Below are 23,972 nucleotides of genomic sequence, written 5' to 3'. Positions count from 1 at the left end.
CTAACAGGCTAACGGGCAAAGCTAACTGCAGGCTAGCGCCACTTTAGCATAGCCAAGTTTGAGTGGGAAAAAAAAAAGATCTCCATTGTTTCATTGAGCTGTGCCACAATGTACAATGTCCCTCTCTCCCTTTGTCTTTTCTGTCAGTGTAGTATTTATTCTCACGGACCATTAATGAGTAAAAAGTTGACTTAGTTCTGCTTTAAAGACGAGGGTGTGAAGAAAATCTTTGTAGAAGCAGAATGGTGTTGATCAGTAAATATCTGTCACTGTCACAAGTCAAATAAACAAACAAACAATAAGAGCTTAATGTGATGATTTGATGCGAGAACACCTTCAAAAAGTCACATCTAAGCGCAGATCTGTGGCCATTTTCCTGCCTCTTGTTCTTAGTTTGTATATAATAATTAAGAATGTAAAAAAAAATCAAACCATCATTCAAGATGTGCATAAACGACAACCCACGTCTGGCCACTTTATAGTTGCAGTTATTTTCCTGAAGTGTGATGGGGCAGATGGTCTATGCGACACCAGGGAAAGCCGTCAGGTCGACGTACAGTAACTGTCTGCTGTTTTTCTACCAGCTCTGCCTGGACGTTGTTCGCGTGTCCACTCACTCCACTGTACACATTCTGTCAACACTTTGTGCCCAGAGTCCGGGGTTAATTACTTGGGTTTCTGCTGACACAATCTTGTTTTTCTGCCCTTTGAATGTGGGAGCACTCAGCTGCTAATGTAGGGCTTTCCGTAATTCTATGTAAACACCAATGTGAGCTAAAAAACACTATAGCCCAGTCGTCTGCAGTTTCTGGTGAAAACTAGTTCATCACAGTCTGTTGTAGAAAATGCCTTTTGCTGAATGACAATGGCCTCACAGAAAGATCATTTGATTCATAGACCATGTGGTTCATTTCTGTGTAGGGTTGGGATGTTCTTTCCTCTAGTTTTCCACATTGATCTAAAATATGCAAAATATGTTCATGCTTCATCCACAGCCCTGGAAGGAGAGAATTCTCAATGGTAGCTGTAAGTGTGAGACTAATGGTACTTGGGCTACTTCAGGTGGTACTCAGGGTTTTAGATATAATACATTATAATTAGCAATTACAAATTTAGTTTTCTGGTCAGTTTAGACATAATTTAGTGCAATTTAGATCTAATTTAGACCTGGTTTAAAACTGGTTGAAAGTCAAATATTTTATGAGGCCGTGTTTAGTGTAAAAGGCTTGAGAACCACCGCACTAGGGGAACAATTAAGATTTAAGAAACAGATAATAGATGCACAAGTGTTTTTTTTTATTGATACAGAGTAAGAATAGGCTCAATACTGTGAAGTACATTCAGTGTCTGATCCCGTCTTCTTACAGATGTGTGATTTGTGACTTCATTCAAAATTCACATGTATTCTCCCAGTAGCCATTTTGGATTTCACTCACTTTTACTTGCCCAACCAAACTGTGGTTTTGGAGCAAGCAGCTGTGCATGATAACGAAAAGGAAACTGAGCTGTTATGCATGTCATTTGCAGGAGACGGCTTGCTGAGCGCCAGACCACAGCGAGGGGAGGCGGGGAGAGCACAAGGGGGGTGGAGGACGACTGATTGAAGGTCTTAATGTTACATTTTAGCAGCTATTTCAACATGTTTTTTGCCCCCCCCCCCTTCAAGAGTGTCACTCACGAGCTCTCGAGGGGGAAGTCTCCGCGCCGAGTGAACATCTGGGATTTGCAAACCACGCGGGCATCGCGCACATCACTGTACATTCTCCCCAAATGCTTTGAAAGTCGCCAAGGGAAAACGCTTGCCATGTATTCCAAGTTTTTTTTATCACTGAAGAGACCAAAACAGCCAGCTTCATGTTCCTGTTTTCTCTTACAGGTTTCCTCTCGATGACGGCTATAATTTAGGAGATTGGTCGGAGGGAGGGGAGTGTGGGGATGGGGGGGCTGTCTGTGCCTGTTCTTCAACTCATTACCAGATGTTTAGAGGTCGCTCCAGTTTACACTCACGCAAAACAAGCCCCATACTGTCGCCCGGGCAAAGAAAGCAATGGAAAAGGAGAGAGATATACATATGTGAGTGTGGGCTCTAGTCTTTGAGTTGACAGTGCTTTGTTGACATCGCCGTGCGTTTGACGGAGGAGAGAAATCTGAAAATATGCAGATGAAAACAACAACACTGCTGACAATTTTTCACAATCCTGTCCAAACAAAAGCATTCATTTCGGTGTCAAGATAAAACATGATTTAAGCTGTGCCTTCTGGGTGGACCGTGCTGACATTCAAATGAGTTTCAGATAGGAAACCGTAATGCGTAAAGGCTCCTATTGCTCAACATTATTTTTCTCCTTGTGATGAGATATGCGGAGCCCTATCATAATGTGGGACGTGTAAACACATTCAGACCTGCTTTACAAACACGCTGTGCCCGCTATAGAGAAATCATGCAAGGATAATATATTGCTCAAAGAAATCCATTTGTACTTGTCTGGACCCTTCCGCATAAATACTAGAGATTTAAGAAACTCATTCACTTGAAATATGCACTGTTGTGTGATGCCTCCACAACTCGCCATTGTGAAAATTTGACTCCTTATGAATGAATCACCAGTTTCACTTGACCCTTGTTCAAAAAGTCCACACGAATCCAGCCCATAGACCCTGTTGAAATCCTGAAGACCACTGGACGCGGGCCAAGAAGGCAGCAAAACTTTAGTCAGACACAGCGGCCAATGATTGTCTGTTCTGTGTCAAATGGAGAAGCTGCCTCTTCAACTCTTGGCCCTCGACACTATAACCGTCCCGTGCTCTGATAAGGCAGTGTTCAACATCAAACAAAAGAGCTAGTGACAGACTCCCTTGTTTGGAGGGAGAGTTAAAGAAGAATCCAGCATTTAGAGCCAAACCCTGTTAGCGCACAAAGGCTCGCAGTCATGTCTGTTTCCTGAAGGTGAAGATGTCCCTGGTTTTGGAGGTCCTCTTGCTGTCTGGAGAGGGCGAGGGGGCGAGGTTGGGTGACTGTAAGGGCGTGGAGAAGGGGGATGGGGAGGAGGGCTGTGGAGTGGAGGTGCCCCCGTACGGGCAGCTCTGGGAGTCAGGGTGTTCCCCAGAACATTCCACTGTGGGGATGTAGCGGCTGTCCCACATCCCGGGGCCGCACAGCTTACACAGGTCATGCAGGCTGCACGGGATTCTGGGGAGGAGGCGGAATTGGTAGAGAAGACTGCGAGCCTGGGTGAACAAGGGACACAAATGCAAAAAAAAACAGGATTATATACATGCAACTTAAGAGAGAATTGTTCAAATAAATCAATAAATTTGATTAAAAAAGAAAACAAATCCCAGGCAAGGTCAGTTTATCATTTCTTGACCTGAAGGTAAAAGGGCGTCTCTTGATGCTAAACCTCATGAGCTACAGCAGCTGCATGCTAACATGAAGAGAGTGCCTCTGGTCTGGCTGTGTACTAACACAGAATCCATAAACATGAGTTTCACTGAAGCTCATCGGAAACGCTCTGCAGCGCGACAGCACACCAGGCCTCAGTACATCCTCTGCTCTGGTGCATATGCCAACTGTAATGTACCACTTATCGTGTGTATGATGTAGTGAGTCCTCTTCATGAAGTATTGGAAATACCAGAAAGGTTACACTGTTGTATTTTTCAGCTTTGCCTGCAGAGGTTTAGGCTGCAGCTTCACCCACTTAAAATTTCATGACAATATCAAAAGAATACATTTTTTACACATTTTTTCTAAGGCTATATCTTGAAGGTATTCTTGTCCATCCACCCTCCACCACTTATTTCCTTGATGCTGCTGGCAATAATAATAAAGGAATATATTTGCAGCAGAAGTAAAAACAGCGTGGCCTGCTTTACCTTGCGCAGCACCAGCTCTCCGTTCATGTGCATGGACAGGTTGCTGAAGTGGAGCAACATTTGGTCAGTGGCCAGCTGCTGCTCTGTGACGTCCTCCCCGTAGAGAACAATGATGGCCACGCACAAAAACAGGTGGAAATAGTCCGTCTGTAAAGACAATGTTGCATATTTTTACATATTGTTAGTTGTCAAATTGTGTATCATAACAAACGACCTTGTTCAAGGTAATGTTACTCAGGAGAAAAATGTATGCAAATTAAAGATGCAAAACACAGAAAAGATATGTTAATTTATGTCATTTGTATGTACAACATATATTCACTCTTCAAAGAACGTCATAATCGCCATAACGAAACCCAGTTGTTAAGTAAAAGACTAAAACATTTAACAGGATTAAAAACGCTTGCACATCGCACATTTATTTAAATTTGTTTCCACATTTCACATCTTCCACCTCTGCACTGAATTTGTTTAATATGCAATTCATTAACCACCCAAACAAGAGTTAATGAGAAATGTATGAAGCTGGTGACATTTCAGTGTGTGAATAGAGGCCTAAGGTTTCTACCTGCGCTCTCTGCACCTGCAGTGCATTAAACAGGAGCTAACAGATGGCATGGAGCAGGACAAGTGACATTTGACTCTGCCACAGCGAGGAGAGGTGTAGCGCACTGTGCCATGGAAAAGCTCCCCATTAACATGAACTAACAAGGAATAAAAATACACACAAATGTTTTAAAATTAACAGGCTTTTCAAGGAGTATATTTCTTATGGATGACACTCATAACCGAGGCTAGAACACAGGCATATTGTGGTATTATTATAAGTTGAAAATGAGAAGTGTATGTAATAGCCTTATGTACAAACAGTAACTCGTGTGTAACATTTATAGCATGTAAATTCTGTCACTACAGCAAAACAGAAGACCCATGACAAGTCCTCTCTCCCAAAGTTGTTAAAGGAGGCCATTTTGAACGTTCTCCTCTGACCTGGTAGTGAGCCCAGCAGGCCTCCCACATGCGCAGAGCATCGGTGTCGGGAAACTCTCTCTTGAAGCAGAGCAGGATCCAGCGATGGCAGAAGAGCAGCTGCAGGCCGTCCTCGCCCAGCCGCGTCAGGTGCTGGTGGAAATGTGGCAACATGAGACGCAGCAACTCGCGGAGGTACATCTGCAGGGGGAACAAGTTACAATGTATTTAGTCACTTAGTTCAAGTCTGTTTTCACACATTCTTATTCAATTGTATGTACTGCACATCAGCAGAGTGCAGCATGGTGAATACTATAGACTTAGTGGCCCAGATGGAGCGGTAAATAAAACATAATAGTCCTACCAGCTGCCTCTCCATGTCGTCATCGCGCGGCGAGCTGATGAAGATGGTGTTCTCCATGAGGCCCACGAAGCACCAGAAGGTATCGCTTTCATCCTGGATCTCGCTGAGCAGTGGGGCCACCAGGTCAGACATGCCTTGGCAGTAGCCCATGTCGGGATTAAACACGGCGTAGTTGAGCAGAATCCGCCTGAAGCGAGATCAACCCAGACACATATTACATCTCAGCAGAAATCAGAGCCCCTTATATTGAAGGCTAAAAGGTGTAATAAACAACCTTCGGAGCAAATTCACTGACGGATCAGAATATGGTTCATGATGGAGGAGCCCAGCCAAAACCACACAACAGTCAGGTCCCACCCAAACACTATGAAAACGCCAACATGTGTTTCAGTGAAGCGGGTAAAAGCATGACAGGAACAAGCAGTTGCTATGCCAACTTCTGCGGTAACCAGGGAGCTAATTAATTATCTTTCTGATGATTTATATAGGATTAACTTTGAAGAAAATGTTCTTGGCTCTTATATATTATGATTACTTTGTTGCCTAGAGCATGTAAATACATCATATTCTTATCAGTCTCACAGTCAAAATGCTACAATCACTGGCACGGAGGAGAGGCTTTCAGTCGCTCTCATATAACCAGCTCTCCTTCCATCAAATTCTATACAGAGCACACCGTATTTCCCGGACTATACGTCGCACCTGAGTATGAGTCGCACCCCCAGCCAAACTATGAAAAAAAAGTGCGACTTATAGTCTGGACAATATGGTACACAGCAAAGAGTCCGACTGGCTGTATTAAGCAGGTGGTCTTAATGTTATTTATGACTGGTGCACGCTACTCTTTCCCTCTCGAGCACGGCACGCTGCGAATGTTTGATAACAAGCTGAAATCTGGTGCCAGAAAAACGAATATATTTGGGATTCCCAGCACATCTGCCAGGCTGATAGGAAACAGTACAGTGCAGCGGCGCTACAACCTCCCCTCCCCCAGATACAAGACATAATACTTAGACAAACATAAGGGGCCTCGATGAGACACTAAACTAATATGCTATTTAAATCCTCTTGCTCCTCGTTTAGAAAAACCATTAGCTCCGAGTATGCATCAAAAAGTGCTCAGACGGCTTAGTCAGAGTCAATAAAGCATGAAACTCATTTGCAGCTCCCCCCCCGGGGTTCAGAATATGAAATGAATAGGTGCGCCAGTGCGTCGGGCCGAGGAAGGAGCGATAAGTACGGACCATGTCAAGGAGGAATAGAAGGAGGCGGATAAACAGATGAGTGAAAGCGAAGGACGAACCTCATGATCTCCACGTTGGGGTTGTTCTCGCCTTGGAAGAACTGGTTGCTGCGATCGGTCCTGACGACGTCTTTGTCCACGGTGAACTGGACCTTCCGCCAAAATGCACTGTGCTCTTCAGGGCTCATTGACAACCTGTAAAAACGTGGGGAAATCTATTAAATACCAGAGCAAATGATGTTGTAAGAAGTAAGTGGTATGCGGAGAGTGTGTGTATCCTCACACAAGCATGAGAGATTCTGCACTGATCAGGTTAGAAACAAAATACAAATCCATTTTGTTGTTTCGATACTATATAACCCATCTTATCAGTATGTTAAATGATGCTAACATATTGGCACTATATAGTAATAGAAAATATTGTCTTTCATTCTGAGCTCCACAAATAAAAAGCTTTGAAATGTGAATCAAAACATCAACTGGACTAGGCTGATGTTGTTTCATCTGTTTGTCCAGAAGCTTTGTCTCACTCTTAGGTTAGATGATAAGACCGGGTAAACGGTACACGCAGGATACAGAATTTTTTAGTTTGTTTCACCATAACCTCTTAACCAACTGAGCACAGTTTGGCTTTACCCAAATCTAAAAGCTTTGTGAAAAAAGTGTCAAAATAGCAACAAAAATGAGACAAAAATGAGGATGATAATGCAACAAAAGAGCGGTGAAAAAGTGAGAAAACGTGTGACGAAAACGCAACAAAAAGCCACAAAAGAGAAACAAAAGGGGAACAGAAAAGTGATGAAAAAGTGACAAAAAACTGAAGAAAATGCAACAAGAAAAGAGCAAGAAAAAAGTAACAAAAAGTGATAGAAATGCAATGTGATGACAACGAGAGGAAAAAGATTTGTTGAGATGAGTTTTGTAGGTCTAAGCTTTCAAATGAGGTATTAAACTGGCCTACAGGCTAAATAACCTTTTAAATTTGGGTAACGCAGAACTGGAGAAAATGCACTTGGTTAAGACGTGGGTTCAGAGGTTAATAACTTTAAACAAACACACATAAAACACACATCATTACACTTCCAAAGAGTTTCAAAACAATGAAGCTCCAGCAAATTATATTCACTCATTATCATCATCTTAAATGTATCTCTTGCGCAGGGTATTTAAGAATCCACATTAGTCTTTACCAGAATTAACCAGAGTAAAGAAACTATTCTCCCCCATGTCTAACACAAAAGCCAAGCTCCAAAGGAACCAGAGACAGCAGAGGTGAGTGAGCAGTGAACTAAAGCCATTCCCATTGTCGAGTCGAGTGCTCCACCAGGACTAATCCTGTGACCATAAAATACCAATCTATCGCTGCAAGTGCCGGCGTCGATATTAGCAACGCCCGGTGTGTGTCTGCCGCTAATGTATGAAGTGTTCTTCTAACAAGCAGAGGGGATTTAATTAACGCTGTTTGTTTTCCATGCACCTCCACCAGGAATTATGCTGCACACACCTGATGCAACGCTGCGCAACTGTTTAGCTTCAGAGGCTGTTGTCGGACCTTCCTGTCGCTCTCAGGAGGACGCGGCGCACTGTGCAGCTTCGAGCTTTAGGAAAATACACACACCGGTATTACCCGCACGTTTGGCAGCTACAATGGCTTTCCTTGAATTTAATATAAAGTTTGTTTGGTCTGGATCAGGAAGAGGACATGCCCTGCCATTTTCCATTTCACACCAGAAAGGAACCCCTTTGAAAACTAAAGGAAATAGTCACTTCCATCTTCCATTTTACTGCTCAAAACATCTGAAGCCATAAATTTAAAGGCAATGGAGTTTAGATCGGCTTCGTCCCTGGTGAGATACACTTTTTCGTTGCCGTCTTTTTTTTCTTCATTTATTATGCTTTTATATTTATGACATTCATGCTACAAATATCGTACAATTAAGTCACCATTTAACCTTGATCTAACAAAATCACCAAAGCCTTTAACCTCTTACCCTCCGCCTTAACCAACCCCTTTTTTCTCCAGTTTGGCTTTACCCTAGCCTGGCCATAGCCATCCGTAAACTCCGGGCAATTATAATTTCCCTACATGTACGATACGAAAGTAAAAGAAGCTCTTCAATCCGTCCTGGCTCGGCTCCCAAATATCCAGAAATTAAAACTGAAGCCTTGGAATACGTAAGGAATGTCCCCAAGAGTTATGATAGCTGCTTCACTCACTCGGGGGCACTACATACGTCACGACCAAACATTAGGGGAAATCAGATTAAATCGTTTCCAAGGAGTTCTCCCCTACCACCTGATAACGGAGTTCAATTGCGAAGGTCCAGACCCTTGTACGAAATGCAATGAGTATAGGTTATGATAAAACCAGACTAGCATTACCCAAATATAAAAGCGTCGTGAAAAAAAGGGTCAAAATAGCAACAACAGGAACAGGAAAAATGACAAAAACGCAAATTAAATTAGATTTGGGTGAAGCTGAACCGGAGAAAATGAGCTGGGTTAAGGCGGGGGTTAAGAGGTGAACTAAATATAACTTCCATGTGTGAGCTTATGATCCTGAACCAGCGGTTATGAACGAACCAATGGCAGTAAAGGTGAGAAAGCGAGAAAGAACTGGAAGGGCTTTTCTAGTTCTCTTCCAAGAAAAATACTGCAACAACCATAAAAAAATCATTTGTGCGTTATAAACCTCGCTCTGACCCTATTTTGGCTTTCCGTCCTGACCCAGAAAAACTGACTCTGCTTCCTTCAAAATGTACTTTCCAATAAGCTGCACTCCTCCCCACAGCCAATCTACCTTCGTCATTTCGTGCGTTCAGTTTCCTTCTTGACACCCCTCTGTTTATTTGTGGTTGAGAAATAAACAGCGACCTGCATGTCTTGAACTATAGAAAAGAAAAATCATACATTCTCTGATATAAACCCCATCACACACCCAATAATGCAAATATCACATGAGTCGAATTGAACAGCAACGCCCAAAGCACATTTCATTTCCAAATCTTCCTATTAAATCATTTCTCGTTGCTGCCGATGCCTACACGGCTACAGAGGACAGTATAACTGGTGCAAATGCATATCCTTGCTCCTAATGATCAAGTAGTGGCCCCGGAGACCGCTCTTGTCAAACGCCTTTAAAGTTATCCGCGGGAACAGGCGCTCTAATTACCCGACTTCGACAACACCTTCTGATGGACTGTAAATGTTAATACGCCATGGAGGAGAAACCTGTCCAATTATCATCTTCATTATGAGCCGGGAGCCGCGACATGTCGAAATATGTGGACACTCTAGCTTTGTGCTTTGAGCCAAGGGGTTCAGGGCCAAGTCGTATGTGTGTGTGTGTGTGTGTGTGTGTGTGTGTGTGTGTGTGTGTCTGCGCATACCACTGGTTTACTCTCTCCCTGTGTATGATCTGATAAGCGCTGACATGTTTTCTCTCCGGAGACCTTTTATTTCACGCCCCGCACCTCCCCTTAACACTTCTCTGATTGTGCCTATTGATTGCCGTGCGCTGGTGACGAGCGAAGCCACAATGCGCTCACATATGGCTGTAATGTCTGAGTGAGTGGGCATTTGGCAGGCGGCGCTGGGGCCATGTGACGGTTTATCGGCCGCTTCACAGTGCACGGATCACCGCTGTGGACGCTGTCGGGAACTTCAACATGTAATTGATTTCCATGTTATCAGCTGACATGTGCCAATGCAGTGCAGTAAAGCTTGTGACTGAGCAACTACGACATTCCTTTAAGAATAAACACACATATCTTCCTTCGGAGCAGTTCCTCACAGAGTCCTGGAGTACTTCCACACACATTGATGATTATCTTGAAAGGACCAGTAACACTGCACACATTCCTGATTACCAAGTCAAAAGTTATTGTATGAATGCAAAAATATTTTCTCATATGTGGCAATCAATAAATACATATTCAAGAAACAAACATAAGCTCAATAAAGAAGGAAAAAAGATCACTTGTGTTGCCTCATTCATGCCTAACTCATTTGAGTTTATTAATGCTACAGAAATTAAAAAGAAGAAACATGATATAAAATGTGGTGCGAGTTAAAGTAGGACAAAGTAACACATGCCCCTAGAGGCCATAAGCGCCACTGCAGGTGTCATAGCATGTTGCGCGTTTTTTTACTCATTAATTGTCCGTGAGAGTGAATGAATACAATTCTGACAGAAAAGACTTGTATTACCCCCAGAGGGACTACGAAAAGGATTTATTAAGGTAAACAAGTTAATTAGTTCTGCTTTAAGGGGTTCAAATCTAAAACAAAAGAGGATCTGCTTTTTCATATTAATAATAATAATAATAATGCATGAGTTTTATGTTTGAGAGGCGTATTTGTGTGTATTTTTCACTCTCTCCAAACTCGATGACCCTCTGTTTGTTGCCACAGCTGGGGTAGACTGAAGACCATCCGCCCCTCCGACCAACCACTCGCTCATACACCGTTCACCCATTCAATTTGAGTTTTTCGTCTTCATTTCATTCCAAGCCAAGAATAAACAGCATTATTCTCAGCCGCTAGCTTGTATCAGTAACATGCGAACTGTGTACATAATGTACTCCCATTGCTGTTTGACCCCCACCTCCTCTGCTGGACGTCCTGATAGTGCGCTCGCTTCTGCAGCCTCCAGGCCTCCCTCTCCTCAGAGCTGGAGTCGTAGCTGTAGTAGTGCAGCAGGAAGGGCCACACCTCTCCGCGGATGGATGGGTCGATCCCGCCGAAGAAGATGGCCTAGTGAGGAGGGAGGAGGTTATCGAGGGTGGTGCGTGCACAAAGGGAGTGTGCTCAAAAATGCAGAGGGCAGCGACGGGGGCAGCACGCAGCAGAACAAGAAGGTGTAAACATACTGAGTACAAGAGAATATGAAGCATTTAGACAGTGAGGGGGAGGCCAGATTATACTGCAAACCTCTGCTCAAAGAAATTTTACACAGTGTATCTTCATTCTTACATAATACTGTCACAAGGCTGAATAATATATTGACTAATGGTTGTTGGGTGTTTCAACATTATCTATATCTCAAAATCACTAAAGTCCTCCATCTGACTGAGAGTTCCTAAAACATATAGTGGCTTAAAAATTAGTAGATGTTCAGTTTTAGTCATATTATACCTAATTTAGCTCCATGATAGCCTTGTTTTGATCCTAATTGTTGTATTATTTTAAGGTTTTTTTGTTTTTTTGTTGTATTTTCATCCTCGTTTTTGTCTTACTCTTTTTCAAGAAGCTTTTAGATAGATAGATAAGGTAAAGCCAAACTGGACAAAATGTGCTCAGTTCAGGTGGGGTTTGAGAGGTTAATGAAATGGAACGCACTGTGTTGAAATAGTTAAGTAAAATATTGCAGAATTGTAAACACAATATTCAGTCACAGAATATCGCCTCTTTTCCTTTATTGTAATATATATCCCATAAATACACATTGTTAAGTAAACCATTAATAATATATAGTACAGTATCTTGTAACTATCTTTACAAAGTTTACTGCTGACGAGTAACGGAAAAAAACATTGCGATTTTGCATTCTAACAATGTATTTAGTTGCAAAAGCATAAGTGAAACTGCTGCCAAAAGCACACACAGGCATATGTGCGTGTCCAGCAGAAGGGCCCTCCTGTGCTCACGCTGTGGAGTGTTTACTGCGAAAACAGCTTGGTCACAGTCTAACTGCCACACAGTCATTTCAGGAAGATGGCAAACCGACTGTTGAGTCAGTACCAGAGGAGCTGAATGACTCACAGGGAGAGACTGGCCAAAACTAACCGTGCCTCTATTTACTGAAGAGGGTGCTGATTAAGACTGAAAGTTTAAAACATTGAGGTGAGGCCAGCGACGATTTCAGGCGATTACGTGCGAAGGCAAAACAAATACAAACACACGGTGTTGCAGAAAGACGGGTTTAATTCTCAGTATAACGGTTAAGGCTAGTTTAGTTACCATCGCAAAGGATACAATAGATACAATGCAGCGCTTATGTTGTAGTTCAGTGTATATGATGCAGCGAATATCTGCACTGCAATATCTGCATGCATATCTGCACTGCAATATCTGCATGCATATCTGCACTGCAATATCTGCATACTTATCTGCATGTTCAGAATTATTATGCAAATTTTCAGTGCCATAAAAGGTAAAACAAATAATAATATTAAATGAAACTCATGGATGGAGTCTCAGGACATTAATCTCAGACAGATGTGATAATTAGTGGTCAGGTAAGCCCAGTTAAGGGAAAAACTCATTATTAAAACAAATTAAGCAGACCACTATTTTCAAGCAATAAGGGAAAGAAAAAGGATCATGAAGAGCGTGAAATAGTTGAATGCCTTCGACTAGGTATGAAAACCTTCGTTTTAACAACTGCAATTAACAGTTTAGGGGATGCCGGATAGACGGATTATGCTGGAGGGTCCTACACCAGCAGCTTCAAATACATGTTTGCTCCTTTGTAGCAGCTGTTCTCTTAATCTGATGTATTTGTCTGGCAGAAACCGACTTCATTGTGCCTTTATCTGCACAAACCCGCGTGTGCTCTGAATCAGCCACAGATCTCTTAACAGTACGATGATTACGCTTGATCTTTTGTGAAATATCGAAGGTTTTTATACCTAGTCTAAGGCATTCAGGTATTTCACGCTTTTCATCAGCAGAGAGATCCTTTTTCTTTCCCATATTGCTTGAAAATGGTGGTCTGCTTAATAATGTGGAACGTTCTTTCTCCGTTGTTTTTCCCTAAACTGGGCTTAACCTGAAAACTAATCATCACAGGCGTCTGAGATTGATGTCAGTGATTCAAAGAGCTCTGAGACACAATACCATCCATTAGTTTTTTTTTCTATCTTTATGGCACTGAAATACAATGTGCATAATAATACTTAACATAGTGTACTCCAAAGACAGCAGTAAGAATCCCAGAAGAAAACCGGTACCTTTCGTAGCTTGTACTCCTCCTCGACCTGTCCGCTGTGGTTGAGGTGACGCAGCCAAGTGGTGACATCCAGCCTTCGGTACAGTTTCTCCTCAGGGTGAGTCTCCGCAGACGGCAGGCTGGGCCTCTGAATAGAAAACTGCATGCAAGATTTCTCATCAGACACCTAGAATTAAATGGGAAACAAAAAGCAAGTCTCGAAATTGTAACATCATTTCTGGAAGGTTAAAACGTATGTGAGAAGAGGACCTGGTCTTTGATGTGCGTTTCTCGACAGCACTTCCACTGCTGAAAGATCTCCGCCAGCTTGTCCAGCCCGGCGTGATGGAAGTGGAGGATCTTGTACTGGCTTTCACGGCTCGCGATGACCAACTGGCCACTGGTACAGGCTTCATCGCTACAACAACATGATCAAATATTAATCAAATGATACATGAATGATTAATTACTTTAATGATGTGTTCAAAGAGTCAAACCGGCTACAAATGATTTGATGTATAATACTCGACCCTCCCCATTTGTCCAGGCTGGGGACTGGCACAGAATATACTGAATAATGGATCTCCTATGGATTTCTTACTATCTACATATAGATGAGCATTTTCAACCAGGTATCCAGACATGTACCGTAGAATTTAGGGCAAACGTGAAATTTTAACAAAGACAGCAATTATTCATTCACAAAAACTATCCTTTACAAAAAGCGTATTCTGTTTCCATGGATCTGTTTAGGTTTGTAGTTCTTGTAATCGTTTTATTTCTCAATTCCATCTTCTCTCAAATGTGAATGCACTGAGATGTGTTTAAAAACGTGCACTGTGAATTCATTCTTAATCGCAATCACAATCATGCAGCTTTAAAACTTTTTTTTTTTTTTTTTTTTTCAAGTAAGACACACTTGAAGGAACCCTGATGAACTACTGGTTGAAAAATGCGATGAACTTTAAATTTTACGCTAGCGGGAGAGCCTGCAGTTCCTTCTAAAGCCGACCTCTTTGACCTTTGTGTGACCTCTGGATTTGAGCCTGACCTGAAGAACAGCCTGAGCGACCTCATGTGACCCAGGTCCACCCTGAAGACTCCGCATAACTGCTCCAACGCCAGGACCCTCTGCTGCTCCTCCCACCGCACCACCTGCGATTGGCCGCTGCTGTCAGAGGGTGCGTGGCTATCCAGGCTGGAGGCGGAGCTAACGGAGTGAGCCATGGAGTCTTCACACAGCTCCCTGGGGCAAAGCATGAAAAACATATTAGAAAAGAGAGTGCATACATGAGGGGCAGAGGTGTGCTGTAGGTATTGTTAATGCGGATTCTATGCATCATTGCTCTGGTAAATGTGTGGCAAAACGTAATAGAGCCAAATATTTTTAGATGAAAACCTGCTGTAAAATAAAAAAAATATTGATAAGATAACTTTTCCAAAAAGGCTCCAAATGAATATTTTATGTAAACCTAACTCTCGGGCTCCTGCAAATACGTTCACTATATATGCTGTTCAGGGTTGCCAGGTTTCGGCAGCTGAACCTGTCCAAAAATAATTGAAAAACTGCCCAAAACCCGTGAACATATGGCGCGGCTGGAATTTTCAATGTTTTTACTAGTGTACGGAGCCCATGTGCTCCTGCCATGATGAGAAACCGCCTCTTACTCTGACTGAATAAGCAGCCCTCAGAGCCTTGGATTGAGATGTAGTGATAATAATGATTTTGATCTTGAAATAACCTAAAAATAACCTATTTGACATCGAAAACAGCAAACATGGCAAAAAACACAGACTGTTTTTTCCCCCAATTGCAAAAACTACTGTGTACTAGAACCGGCCCCGTGCTTTGAGTCAACATAAATGTAGACACTCAAGCTGTGTCCTAACCCCTGTACAAAGTCATATATCCACAGTTGGACTCAAGCCTGTTGTTTTGTACCTCAATATGACCCTGCCAAGGAGCGGAGAATGAAAGGAATGCATGGAGGCTTCTGAGGACACACACACATATAAAGAAATCCGTGCACGCACAAATCATACTGTCCAATTTCCCCTGTCATTCCCTCATGGCGCGAGTCGTGTTGTTCCCGGCATTGAAACCTGAGCCGGGGTTCCTCTATTACAGCGGAGATGCACGACTAACTAAATACAGGACAAGCAGTGGCAGAAACAACAAAGTAAACACCGAGGACTAAGGCTGCACAATGATGAATAGTACATTGAAATGGCTATTTTGATCGCATTAGTGAGTTCTCTTTGATTTACAGGACGAACAATGTTTGGAAGCAGAATCAGAATCAGAATAGGTTTTTTCAGTGAAGGTACATTCACAAACTAGTAGTTTTTTGGGCGCGTGAAACATAAACTAGTAATAAAATCAATAGTAAGTCTATTAGGGCATGCAAAGGAAAAAAGGATAAAAATAAACAAGATATAGTAAACTTAACAGCGGGATGAATGGTGGATTTATCAATGTACAAAAAGCAGCAGATGGGAGGAGAATAACCACGGAGTAACGCAAGTAACAGGTTATTTGCTGTCCATGAGTCTGAATGCAGTTATTTAGTGTTCATGAGTCTTTACAGAACGGTAATAGCATTGTAATAATATGCAAAAAGCCTATTAACTAAACATGTAATAACATAGTAACAACAAAATACTTTACTGTAGAAGACCCTGTGGTGGAAGAAGTCAATATTCTTACTTAAGTAAAAGTGCTGATACAGGACCAAAAATGTACTTAAGTAAAAGTATCTGATACAAATTTTACTTAAAAGTATAAAAGTATGCCCTGTAAAATTGTTTAAAAAAAAAAAGGATTTCAGAGTTTAATATGCAGGATTTTTTTTCATTCATTTGAATCAAACCAGGTCTAAAGGAGTAAACCACTAACTCTGGTCAAAAACAGGAACTAAACCAGGTCTAAAGGAGTAAACCACTAACTCTGGTCAAAAACAGGAACTAAACCAGGTCTAAAGGAGTAAACCACTAACTCTGGTCAAAAACAGGAACTAAACCAGGTCTAAAGGAGTAAACCACTAACTCAGGTCAAAAACAGGAACTAAACCAGGTCTAAAGGAGTAAACCTCTGAACTGGGACTAAACCAGTTCATCGTAGAGAGGTCACCTTGAAAACAAAATATTTGTACTCTTAAACCAATTTAAAAATGTAGTGGAGTAGAAAGTACAGATACAGGCTCTTTCCACCACTGATCAGACCTACTGACCCTGTAGCGTAGAACTGTTTTGCACCACACTATGGCCTTCTGAAAATAGCTTAGCAGCTTATGTTTCGGTCTAATCTAATCACAATAAAAAGAGGGAACAGGGTAAATAGATATTTTTTCCACTAGCGTGCAGCTCCACTAAAAACTCACAAAAATAAAACCGCAAGTAGTGGCTCGGATAGACACATGGGCAATTGTAAGAGGAACACAACCTCAAACACACACTGGACCGTGGCTAATGACCATAATGCACTCTTCAACACGTCTCGAGCCAGGCTAATGCTGAGAAACAGGCCAGCGCTAAAACATGTTAAGCCTGGAGACATTCGAGAGCCCGGATAAATAAACGCATTTGTTACACATTAGGGGATGTAATGTTCTGCGGATTATATGTATCATTTTTCCACTTTAAAAAATTGAACACGCGAGAAACAAAGTGGCATTTAGAAAGACAGGTTTAATCTGTAACGAGCCCGAATCAATCAAGTCTGGCTAATCATTTCCCTGTTAGCAGATGGGAAAATAACAAGGCTGATCAATCCAAGCTGCACTTCCCTCTGCGATCATGTGATTTACAGTGCACTGTCTCATGTATCACGCCGCAAACCAGACAGAGGATTACGAGAGGACGGGCGAAGAGCTCTGCAATGAAGTGCAGCCTGTTATAATATAGAGCCGACCGTAGTATATGTTTTCACCATGTCACAGCTGCCTATATGTCAACTCATAAAGAGATGTGACATTATCAACAAGGCTATGAAGTAGCAGAGGACAAAACTGCATGGGGTCCTCCTCCTTGTAGAATAAAACTGAAAATGGCTGTTTTGAAGGCAGTTAATAAGAGCAATAGACGCGATATACATACGTGGTATTCTTTGTAGTTTGATATCACTCTATAAACACAGAATGAAAGAAAACTTCTCTTGAAAATGTAGATTAAGGGACCATTGGAAGTATTTGTTGTAGTAGTAACTGTAGCAATGTCCATTTAATCTCTAACTCCCCACCTTAACTGAGTGCATTTTCTCCAGTTAGACTTTGCCCAAATCTAAAAGCTTCAACAGTGTAATGTGTCATTTGAAAGCTAAGGCCGACAAAACTGATCCTTTTTTGTCGCCGTGTTATTGTCTCATTTTGGAAGTGTTTTTGTTGCTTTTTCATCGTTTTTCCATTGCTTATCTGTCACATTCGTTTTTGTTACTTTTTTGTCGCTCTTTTTGCCACTTATGTGTTTCATTTGTTTCACTTCTTTGTGTCTTTTTTGTGTCGTTTTTTGTCACGGTATAGTTGTTTTTTGGTCGTGTTTTTGTTGTTTTTTTATCGTTGCTATTTTTGTCGTGTTTCGCCACATTTTTGTCACTCTTTAGTCCCCTTTTTGTTGTATTAGTGTTGCTTTTCATTTCTTTTTTCTTTTTTCTTTTCTTTTACATTTTTGTTGTGTTTTCATCTTCGTTTTCGTTGCTATATTGACCCTTTTTTTCCAAGAAGCTTTTAAATTTAGGTAAAGCCAAACTGGAGAAAATGTGCTTGGTTCAGGTGGGGGTTAAGGGGTTTAGCTGTATCTTTTAACAAATTGAGCAGCGTTATTTTTAGTAATGTTACAAACAGTTAAAGACAATAAAAGAGCTTTTTCTACTTCTGTTTCTGATCACAGACTGATCAGGTCTGAAAGATTCCAAGCCATACGGAAGAGTGAAAACATTAAGTGTATACCGTCTCGCTCCGAGATGCGCTCAGAGTGCATGTAAACAAGCTGTTTTGAGCCTGGCTGCTCGTGCCCAGCGTGTCCCATCAGACTGAGGTGAGATCAAACTGCCCCTAGGTCCTTCATCATCACACCTCTCCCCACGCAGGCGGCTCCTCCCGGGGGACGCCGCTGCCACCTCTACCCGAGAACCACCACAACCAAGGAGAACTTCTACAGCTAAACTCCACAGAGCCTTTAAGAGTAGTGAAGGTGATGACGTGAGCTTTGCAGGTTTGGATGGTGGATGCCAGGAGTAAGAAGATCAAGCAGTCTGATTTCACTTTTACAACTATATTGCTTGTCATAATTGTATGTGTTTTGACCACATACTTAACTTATATGTAGCCTAACAAAAAATGATGCACATTGAACTGGAGTGTCGGAATTTTTTTTTTCATTCAGCAATTTGAGAAGGTTATCTGACATGTGCTGTGGTCAACTTTTGAGAAATAACTTTGTGTGCTATTGCGTTTTTTTGCAACATTCTTAAAATAACTGGATGGTTTGATTTTTTTCACTGCATAAATTAGAAACAAATGTTGGGCAAACCTAATGCCACAGCATAAGCCAACGCAGTGACAGCGGTAAAAGCGCAGATTTCTCCCTCACCACCCTCCTCGCTCTCCTGCCCCCCCCTTTCATCTTGCGCTGCTCTCCCAAACGCAGCTCTTTTTGTCTGAATGATTCCAAGTGACATGTTTCCAGTTCCTGGCCCCTTAACAGTGTCAATTAAAGCAAGGCACAGAGAAAGAGAGATTGAGTGGGTTCCAGGGTTTTGGCTGCTGCGGCGCTCTCTTCAGTGCCCTAATCCGGAGAGCTGACATTCAGCCCAGCACAACAACCGCGGGAGCACAGGGAATCAAAGGGCTTCACACAGACTTTAGGAAGGGAAGGGGGGAGAGATATTTGAGAGGTGGGCAACACCAAAAAGAAACAATATTGAAAGAAAAGAGTGATCAAGAGGAAGAGATGCAAAGGAAGGTAAAAGACAGGCAGAAAGAAGAGGAAGGAAATGATGGCGCGGAGACCACACAAAGCAAGGGCCTGAGTGCCAGAGGAGTGATCCTGAGAGCATGGGTCTCAGAGCAGCAGAGGAGCAGAGCACAGTAAAGGTTAGAAGCTGTGAAGCAGCGGGTCCTGCCAAGTCCCACACTGACTGTACTTACAGCACTAGCCCCTCACAGTCACACGGACACAGCCCCGACATTCTGGGCAGCAGATCAGCATCACTGTGCAACCGCGAGGGGAATCGTAAAGTCAAACGACTGCAGCACAATCACTGTCCAGATGGCTCCCTTGATTAGGGAACAATCTGGAGCCAGTGAGGTTTGTAGGATTTGGAAAATTATTTCAGACCATCTGTGACGAAATACAACATTTAAATAAATGTGCATCTAAGTGCATATATTGATGATCTTCAGTTGTAAAGATGACATGCTCTTCTTGAGTTCACTAACTGCTCTCAGTGAAGAGCAGACATCTACCATGTGGTTTCTCAGCAAGTTAAACCTACAATTTGCTTATGTATGGCTCCACCTTGTGGCATGAAATGACATAGCAGCCCCAGAATAACTAAACAGTGCAGTAATTTAAAATATGAAGTGCATATATAAGTATTTTAATTAAGTTTTTAACAGTTATAAAAAAGTTAAATATTTTCCTGACACAGCCATAAACAAACTTTTAATAAATAATAAATGTATTTTTGATGATTGTAAGTTGATTCATTAATGACATTGCATTATTCGCATTATTCGCATTATTCGCATTATTCGCATTATTCGCATTATTCGCATTATTTGCATTATTTACATTATTCACATTCACATTATTCGCATTAAAAGTTGGTCTAGATCAGGCCCTTATACATCAGGCTATCATCAATTACTTCACTCAATTTCCCATTTAAGTCAAAATAAAAGATTGTTGTTACTATGATTATTTTAATCAGGTTAAAGTTAATTCTTTTTTGTATTTGAAATAAAAAACAGGCGCCGGCTTCACACTGACCTGCTGTCATTGTCCAAAAACACTGAGCTGCTGCTCTCACACAGGGCCTCACTGACAGGAGACAGGCAGAACGGAGAGGAGAAGGTGTCCGAGTCTGAGCCCATGGTGCTGTCCCGACTCACTTCATCTGAGAGCTCATAGGAGCCCTCATCCCCCTCCTCACCAGCAGAGGGCAGCTCTGCTCCAGTCTCCAGCACCACACTATGGCCTTCAGCAGAGGTGCTGCTGCTGAGGATCCTCTCCTCCTCTTCCTCTGGAGCTGCAGGCGGACGGCAGTGGTGCCTGTAAGTGCAGTTTAAATGTTTATGGCACTATTATTTTTTCCAATGCGAGTCATTTCAGATTGAATTCCCTTTACTAATGTGTCACCAATTTACAAAGTAATCTAAAATGAAAAATAATTAGCCCTAGTATTGTTACTTGACGTACTGTAAGCCGTACCTGCGACCTCTTCGCCGTGCGTTCCTGCGCACTGGGGAGCTCTCAGGAGTGATGTAGCGCATGGCCTCCTCGTCCTGCCTCTGGATGCGGGAGTTGGGAACCCAGGTCAGAATCAGGGTGGTGCCCAGACTCTCGTCCTTCTCCACATGCACACACAGATAACCTGCAAAGAACAACACATATACTTAACTCGTTTTTCCAAATCATTTTCATGTTACTTTACAATAATAAGCATCTCCTTGTTATTCTTAACACACCTGGATGGTGCTCCGCCAGGCCAGGCAGAGGTTCTGCTGGATGCACACAGACATTATTCTTGGAGAAGATGATCTCCCCATCCAGACCTGAGCGTAAAGATGTGCCCCCTGCCCCGGGGTTAAAGGTCAGGAGATCTGAGGCCTTGGAGGAGGCGCGCCGCAGGAGCCGACCCAAAGACATCTCAGGCACTGAGAAACTGGGCCCATCCTAAAGCAGGACATGAGAACTTAAGTAAATATGAATCAAAGGAAGAACAGTGATAGTTTGGGGGTTCCTGCCACAGAGTGCTCCAATGACCACAGGCAACACTAATGCCTTAACCTCAAGGTCTTCTCCATCCAGAGCCTTGTTATCGCATCTCGCCAGTTTCCGCCGTTTTCCATTATTTTTCATCAAGGTGCTCTGGTTCCCCAGCGCCTGACGCAGACCTTGTTTGGCCGGGTGCCGCCTGAGCCAGTGTGTCATTCGTTTCATTGTCTCTCAGCATGAGGTACTAGGCAGTAGCGCTAGCGCTAAGGATCTCGCCCAAGGACCCCCACTGGTAGGTGGTATTGTCCCCTGCTGTATTATAATAATACCTTTCCTTTTTCTGTTGGTGCTTTACATTAGGTATAACGTCATGTTGAAGGGCCTCGGGAATCCTTGCAGCGCCATTGCCAACAACACACTATTGTGCACTCTGCAGTGTCCTTTCTGCTTTGCTCTTGAGGATCTCCTCTGTATCCTTGTTCAGCATTTCTCTATACCACAGTCCTTCCACGTACACACCTGCTTTTCCTCACATGTGTTCAAGCTGCAGGCGTTCACACCTTATGTACACTTACAAGACAAACAGTAAGACTGTGAGAAATTCCTGGCCGTTATCTGAAGTCACCAGATGTCATCAACATCCGCACTGTTAGGGCTAAGTCAAAGCAAGCCCACAATAACAATTTCAGAATCTGGAAGCAACAAACCCCAACCATTTTATGTTAGGCAGATGTAGCGTCAACGTAGGCTCATTTTGTGTCAAGTTCTTGTTCTCATGTATGCCGTTTGTAATCTGTTTGTATTTTTGTGCAAGCACATTGATGTATAATAGGCTGAACACTGACACTGACTCCCAACTCCATGTGTGGAATGCTCCCGCCTCTTTGCCCCGAGGGCATGTTGTTTACCTCAGCCAGATACCAGCACCCCACTTCCTGATGCCACATTTCTCACACGAGGTCGGCTGGCACTGAAGGCACTGAAGGCACTGAAGGCACTGAAGGCACTGAAGGCACTGAAAGCACTGAAGGCACTGAAAGCACTGAAGGCACTGAAAGCACTGAAGGCACTGAAGGCACTCAAGCGCATGAGCATCTTTGGCCTTCCTCAGTTTTTGTGGCCAAATTACTAACTTTATATAAAGATGTATTAAAAATTAAACAACGCCACCATATTCAGTTGCCATCCCATCCCAAACTAAACAGAATACAGCCTGTGCAATGGCTGGCGGTTATTTTAGTCTTGTGATTGCAGAGTAACATCGGTTGGATATGGCGGGTGCCAGAAATGCTCCATTCTTAAACTGTCAACACCTCGCTGTTCACACACACACACACACGCACGCACACGCACACACACACTCTCACACACTCACGCACAAACACGCACACACACACACGCCACATACAACAGCACATCTCCTGGGGGAATATACCTAAACTATCTCTGCATTCCCACAGCTGTTAGACTGATGAATTAAATCCTGTGTCTGGACTAATTAACTTTTGTTAAATAAATTGTAGATTGCACTAAATTGTTGGGTATGTGTGAAATCTAATTTAGTTTTTATGTTGCATAAGAATGACCAATAAAGCAATCTATCTATTGTGCAATCAGATTAACCACGTGTCCCCTGTGTATTTGAGACTTCTGTATTTTTTTTTGCTGATGTTGCACTTGTGATTGTGGTCAGAGGTTTCGTTGTGCATGTGTCAAGAGAAATGAATAGTGTTTTTTGAGACTGAGCATCAGAAAGGCCTGGGGCATGTGAAAGCATCAGCTAATCCTGAAGAACAGGGTTATGGGCTATTAACTGAACAGCTCATTCTTCACTTACAGGGACAGCTGTTTATCAGAGATATTCATCAGCTGTTTTGTTATATGAGATAAATGTCTCAATAATCTATGACATGAAAATACAAAGGTATAGACAGAGATCACATTTATTTGGTCAGTTTAGTGTATTATTACTTACTTTGGACTGAATTTGGATTGTCAAAGGTTGCACCTCTGATCAAAACAATATATTTTTGTTAAAATATGCTGGATCTTGCCAGTGGCATGGTATGCTAGCAGAGGCGTGCCCTGATGTCTATCAGCTCCATCACACTGGAGCATCTGCCTGACAGCAGAGGAGATCACGGAGAAGGACTTTCACAGCAGCTCCACGTTTATTCATTCATCACAAAAAAACACTCAAATGTCCATTTGTTAACATCTTATAGACACTCAATGCTACTGTAGTTAACATGACTGTAATAGTTTAGCACAATCCAAGACAGCACAGTCATTTGATTGTCCACGACTTTGAATTATGTTTTAGACAGACATGAAATAATGATAAAACGATGCAGTATTTCAATGATAAACAATGCATTTTTTTTTTTCAATATACACCTGTCCCAGCGTTGTTACGACTGGATGAGCGTGTGGATGACCATTAGCCGGGCGGTACAGCTCTCACCTTCAGTGCAGACTACAGCCCGCTCCGGACATCCATCTCAGCCGCGAACCGGAGCCACGTCCCCGCGTCCCATCACCGCAAATCACCGGGATTTTAGCTCGTTTTTGAAGATGTGTGGCTTGTTGGAGATCACTGTTTTCCGTCTGTCCGTGACGCCAAATGTTTGACTGCTGATGTTTCAGACTAAACGT

General features: G+C 42.5%; 1 protein-coding gene across 3 annotated transcripts; it reads right to left on the bottom strand.

The window, feature by feature from the left end:
* Window positions 1–1,286: 1,286 nt before the first annotated feature.
* Window positions 1,287–23,968, bottom strand: tbc1d16 (TBC1 domain family, member 16). Of its 3 annotated transcripts, none has more exons than XM_079563948.1 (13): window positions 23,782–23,968; window positions 21,068–21,275; window positions 20,799–20,973; window positions 20,370–20,651; window positions 14,434–14,628; window positions 13,653–13,800; window positions 13,405–13,569; window positions 11,058–11,206; window positions 6,512–6,646; window positions 5,209–5,395; window positions 4,866–5,045; window positions 3,876–4,022; window positions 1,287–3,228 (listed from the first exon to the last, which is right to left on the bottom strand). In XM_079563948.1, the coding sequence occupies exons 2-13, from the start codon at window positions 21,246–21,248 to the stop codon at window positions 2,929–2,931; spliced, it is 2,244 nt and encodes a 747-aa protein (XP_079420074.1). In that variant the 5' UTR covers window positions 21,249–21,275; window positions 23,782–23,968; the 3' UTR covers window positions 1,287–2,928. The 3 variants fall into 3 exon arrangements, with proteins under 3 accessions (XP_079420074.1, XP_079420076.1, XP_079420075.1); XM_079563950.1 differs by having other exon boundaries at window positions 13,405–13,542; XM_079563949.1 differs by having other exon boundaries at window positions 20,811–20,973.
* Between the last annotated feature and the right edge of the window lie 4 nt (window positions 23,969–23,972).

Source organism: Gobius niger (genome assembly GCF_951799975.1).
Source record: "Gobius niger genome assembly, chromosome: 10".
Taxonomy (NCBI): Eukaryota; Metazoa; Chordata; class Actinopteri; order Gobiiformes; family Gobiidae; genus Gobius; species Gobius niger.
The sequence above is the reverse complement of the archived record's forward strand: the minus strand, read 5'-3'. Positions and strand labels throughout refer to the sequence as shown.